Raw genomic sequence first — 5,930 nt, 5'->3', positions numbered from 1 at the left:
TAGAGTTGAAAAAATCATTTTTTTGTTTTACTAAAAATTAAAGCTTTTTAGCTGAAAATTCATGTATTTTCTTACAAATTTGTTCTCTTTTTTTTGTTGATAAAAAATAATTTTTTAAACTGAAAATGCATGTATTTTTTTTCAATTTGTTCTCTTTTTTTTATAAAAAGTAATTTTTTTAACTGAAAATATATTCGATTTTTTGTTGAAAAATGAGGTTTTTTAGTTTAAAATTTAACCATTTGGTTGAAAATTCATGTTTTTTTAGTCAAAAATCAGACTTTTTTATTAGAAAATTAATCTTTTTTTTAGAAAATTCACCTTATTTAAATTTTTTTTTTTGTTAAAAATATAATTTGGTTGAAAATTTATTTATATATATTATTAAAAATTTTATTTTTTTATAAGAAAATGGTTCTTTAGAGTTAAAAAAATTATATATATATATTTTTTGTGTGCTAAAAATTAAAGCATTTTAACTAAAAATTCAATGTATCGATTTTTGGTTCAAAACTCGTGTATTTTGTTGAAAATTTGTTCTCTTTTTTTATGAAAAATAATTTTTTTAACTGAAAATCAATTCGATTCTTGGTTGAAAAATCATGTTTTTTAGTTAAAAATTTGATCATATGGTTGAAAATTCATGTATATTGTTAAAATTTGGACTTTTTTTTTAGTAGAAAATGAATCTTTTTAGCTAGAAATTAAAGTTTTTTCAACTAAAAATTCATTTATTTGATTTTTGGTTGAAGATTCATGTATTTTGTATCTAAAATTCGTTTTTTTTTTTTGTTGATAAAAATGAAATCTTTTAACTGAAAATTTAAAAATTCGATTTTTGGTTAAAAAATGTTTTTTAAATGAAATTTTTAAAATTTGTTTGAAGGTTTTATATTTTTTGTACAAAATTAATCTTCTCGTTCGAAAATTAATCATTTTGGTTGAAAATTGAACTATTTAATTAAAAAATTATCTATTTTTCTGACTAAAAATTTAAAAAATTTTAAATGATTCGAATTGAATTTAATATAATATGTATTTCCCTATTTTCGTGAAAAATCTGTCTTAAAAAAAAAAGAATAATAATCATAAAAGTCGAAAATGATGGCTAGTTTAGAAAAATAAAATTCTTCTGCAAAATAAAATATTTAATTGGTTAAACATAGAATTTATTTCAATTGTCTAAAGTAAAAAAAAACTTGCCCCACTATTATTTTGATATTATTAATTAATTAATTATTTATTATTATATTATATTATTATATTATTTATTTAATTAATTAATAATTATTAGTTAAAAAAATAAAGGAGGAAGAAAAAAAATATCTCCGGTTATTATTTTATATATAATATTATTTAAATGTAGTAATTTATAACAAATAACACTCAATTGACTCAATACGCTTTTTATACATAAAAATTTGGAGAGAACGTCCAAATCGAGTGTCACCCTCTTCACATTTACAATCATATTTTCATAATTACCAATTAAGTTTATATAAAACAAGGCCTAAACGAAAAGGATGATTTTTAGATCTAACTTCTTTTTTTTTTCTCGTTTTTTATTATCACTCAGATTTTAGTCGTCGCTGGACCTATTGTGAGTCAGTTATCTAAAAAGAAGGCTGAAAAAAGGAAAGAAATTTGTTAATTTAACAAAAGAATTTTTTATTTATTAAAATTTTTCAAAGAAAATCTATAAACTATTGAGGAGACAGAAAATATATTAAATTTTTGGACAAATAATTACCTATAAGGATATCCCTGAGTCTTGTTTCTAAAGATGGAGAGCAGAAGACTGAAGAAAATAGTGACTAATCCCAAACCAATCACAGCAAATATTCTTCGCTTTTTCACATCGCCTTTCCGCGCTGCAGCCTCAGTCATCAGAATAATTCCAAAGACGACAGCTCCATCTGTTCTTTATTGTTAAGGAATTTTTTTCATTTTATTCTTCAAGGAATTTTTCTTTTAACAAATTCCTAAACCTCCCAAAAATTCCAGCTTTTTTCCAGGTATAGTAATTCTTTTTTTTTTTTTTAATAATTATTAATCAATAATTACAAGATGTTATTAAATATATTATTATTTATTTGCTGAATTTGCTACTAAAGTTCATGACTTTTAATAATAATTCAAACAAATTTTTCAGCTTGTCAACTCAAATCCTGGAAAAAAAATCCCTGACAATTCCAGGTTTTTCCAGGTATGATTTTTCAACTAAATAGTTGAATTTTCAAGTAAAAAAATATCAGTTTTCAAACTAAAATGAAATGGTTCAATTCTCAGTTTTAAACAAAATACATGCATTTTTAACGAAATTATAATTGTATTTTGCACTAAAAATAATCAAATTTTTAATAAAAAAAAATTATTGTCAACAAAACAAAAACGATTCTTCAACAAAATAGTTTGATTTTCAATCAAAATGATGAATTTTCAACTAAAATTGTAAATCTTTAACTAATATAGTTGAATTTTCAATCGACGTAATGAATTTTGAACTAAGACATCAATTTTCGATTAAAAATGGAATAGTTAAATTTTCAGATAAGAAAAAATTAATTTTGAACAAAAAAAGAAAAATTTTGTTTAACAAAATAGTTAAAATTTAAATCCAAAAGCTAATTTTTCAAACCAGAAGATAAATTTTCTACCAAAATACGATTTTTCAACGAAACACATGCATTTTTAACGAAATTATAATTCAATTTTGCACTAAAAATAATCTAATTTTCACCAACAAAATTTAATTTTAAGAAAACAAAAACGATTTCTCAACAAAATAGTTCAATGTTAAATCAGTGATGAATTTTCAACTAAAATAAGAAACAATAGTTGAATTTAGAACTAAAACATTAATTTTAGATCAAAAATGAAATAGATCAATTTTCAGATAAGAAAAAATTTATTTTCATCAACAAAAAAACGAATTTTTAACAAAATAGTTTAATTTTCAATAAAAATTATGAATTTTTCACCAAAATAAATTTTTTTAACTAACAGAGACAATTTTCAATAACAAAATTTAATTTTAAGAAAACAAAAACGATTTTTCAACAAAATAGTTCAATGTTCAATCAGTGATGAATTTTCAACTAAAATGAGAAACAAGAGTTGAATTTTCAACTAAAACATCAATTTTCAAACAAAAATGGAATAGTTAAATTTTCAGATAAGAAAAAATTAATTTTCAAAAACAAAAAATTTTAACAAACTAGTTTAATTTGCAATGAAAAATGATGAATTTTTAACTAAAATGAGAAATATTTAACTAATATAATTGAATTTTCAATGAAAGTGATCAATTTTGAATTAAAATATCAATTTTCGATCAAAAATGGAATAGTAAAATTTTCAAATAAGAAAAAATTAATTTAAAAAACAAACAAATTTTTAACAAAATAGTTTAATTTTCAATAAAAATTATGAATTTTTCACCAAAATAAATTTTTTTACCTAATACAATTGGATTTTTAAACAAAAAAAAAAAAACTTTTCTAACAAGAAGATTAACTTCTGCGAAAAAAGAAATTTTTTTAACTAACAGAGACAATTTTCAATAACAAAATTTAATTTTAAGAAAACAAAAACGATTTTTCAACAAAATAGTTCAATGTTCAATCAGTGATAAATTGTCAAATAAAATTTAACAATAGTTGAATTTTGAACTAAAACATCAATTTTCGATCAAAAATGGAGTAGTTAAATTTTCAAATAAGAAAAAATTAATTTAAAAAGAAAAAGAAATTTTTTTTTAACAAAATGGTTAAATTTTCAAACCAGAAGATAAATTTTCTACCAAAAATACGATTTTTCAACAAAATACATGCATTATTAACGAAATAATTGAATTTTGAACCAAAGATAATAAAATGTTCAATAACAAAATTTCATTTTAACAAAACAATCTATTCGATTTTTGGTTGAAAAATAATGTTTTTTCGTTAAAAACTTAACCATTTGCTTGAAAATTCATGTGTATCGTTAAAAATGTTACTTTTTTAGTAGAAAATTAATCTTTTTAGTTAAAAATTCTTTTTTTTTTGCTAAAAATTAAAGTTTTTTAACTGAAAATTCAATTATTCGATTTTTGGTTCATCTTTCTGATTAAAAACTTAAATATTTTGTAGAAAACTTTTTCTCTCTTTTTTTTGAAAGAAAATTAAGTTTTTTAACCGGAAATCTATTTGATTTTAGGTTGAAAAAATGTGTTTTAGTGAAAAATTAGACTTTTTTATTAGAAAATAAATCTTTTTGGTAGAAAATTGATCTTTTTGTCCAAAATTCGTTTTTTTTGTCGATAAAAATGAAAGCTTCTAACTGAAAATTTACAATTCGATTTTTGGTTAAAAATGCATGCATTTCGTAGAAAATTAGTTGTCTCTTTTTTGTTCAAAATTAATTTTTTTAATTGAAAATTGAACTATTCGATTAATTTTCAACAAAAAAAACAAACGAATTTTTATCAAAATACATGAATTTTTAACGAATTATAATTGAATTTTGCATTAAAAATAATAAAATTTTCAATAACAAAATCTAGTTTTAAGAAAACAAAAACGATTTAAAAAAAAAAAAAATACAATGTTCAATCACTGATGAATTTACAACTAAAATGAGAAATAATAGTTGAATTTTGAAGTAAACCATCAATTTTCGATCAAAAATGGAATAGTTAAATTTTCACAAAATTAATTCCGGTACTAAATAGTTAAATTTCGACTAAAAAAGGTCAATTTTCAACTAAATAGTTGCATTTTTAATTTAAAAAAGTTCAGTTTTCAAAATAAACCGAAATATTTAAATTCTCAGTTACAATAGTTCAATTTTAAATAAAAAAGATCAATTTTCTACCAAAAATACGATTTTTCAACAAAATACAAGCATTTTTTTAACGAAATAATTAAATTTTGCACTAAAATTAATTAAATTTTCAAAAACAAAATTTAATTTCAACAAAACAAAAACGCTTTTTCAAATAAAAAGTTCAATGTTCAATGATGAATCTTCAACTAGAATAGTGGAATTTTCAACAAAAAAGATAAATTTTCAAATAAATTGATGAATATTTCACTAGAATCGTTGAATTTTTAACGAAAAAGAGACATTTTCAAATCAGAAGATTAATTTTTTATTTAAAAAGGACGATTCATCAACAAATCACATGCATTTTTAACAGAATATTATAATTTTTAATTAAAGAAGATTAATTTTCAATTAAATAGTTGAATTTTAAAGTAAATATTTAATTTTCAGTTTGAGAAATAAGTGTTTAACCAAATCATTTTTCAACCAAAAAGTGAATAAAAAAATGGTTTTTAGTTAAAAATTTAACCATTTGGTTGAAAATTCATGTATATTGTTACAAATTTGACTTTTTTAGTAGAAAATTATTTTTTTTTAGTTAACACATTTTTCTTAGCTAAAAATTAAAGTTTTTTAAACTCAAAATTCAATTAATTGAATATTTAAATTTTTCGTCAAAAAATGAATGCTTAACCGAAGACATGAATTTTTATCTAAAATTATGCAAAAATTCAACTTATATTTCAAGAAACAAAAACAAATAATTTTATATTTTCAAAAATAGATGAAACTGGAAACAAAAAAATTAAGTTTTAACAAAAGAGTTAAAATTTCAACCAAGTAATTTTATTTGGAACCTAAAAGAAGAATTTTCAACTGAAATGATTATTATTTAACTGAAATACTTAAATTTTTAACCGAAAAAAAAATAATTTTGAAACAAAAAGATTAACTAAAAAAACACTTTTTACCAAACAAATAGATTTTTTTAAACAAAATGATGAATTTTCAACTAGAATAGGTAAATTTTATACCTGCTAAGTACATGAATTTTTAATTATAAATCTAAATCTAGATCATAGATACAGATAAATAAAATAAATAAAACAAATAAAATAAAT

At 19.9% G+C, this 5,930-nt stretch overlaps 1 protein-coding gene across 1 annotated transcript in view; it reads right to left on the bottom strand.

Moving 5' to 3' along the window:
• Positions 1–1,552: 1,552 nt before the first annotated feature.
• The window catches only part of LOC117173349 (tumor suppressor candidate 3), a 22,230-nt gene continuing 17,852 nt past the window's right edge, over positions 1,553–5,930 (bottom strand). Inside the window, exons 7-8 of the mRNA XM_033361848.1 lie at positions 1,751–1,916; positions 1,553–1,625 (exon numbers count right to left, since the gene is read on the bottom strand). Of these exons, the coding sequence (XP_033217739.1) occupies positions 1,610–1,625; positions 1,751–1,916 (182 nt within the window). The 3' untranslated portion in view covers positions 1,553–1,609. The remainder of the gene's footprint in view (positions 1,626–1,750; positions 1,917–5,930) is intronic.

This window comes from Belonocnema kinseyi, chromosome 5 (assembly GCF_010883055.1).
Source record: "Belonocnema kinseyi isolate 2016_QV_RU_SX_M_011 chromosome 5, B_treatae_v1, whole genome shotgun sequence".
Taxonomy (NCBI): Eukaryota; Metazoa; Arthropoda; class Insecta; order Hymenoptera; family Cynipidae; genus Belonocnema; species Belonocnema kinseyi.
The sequence above is the reverse complement of the archived record's forward strand: the minus strand, read 5'-3'. Positions and strand labels throughout refer to the sequence as shown.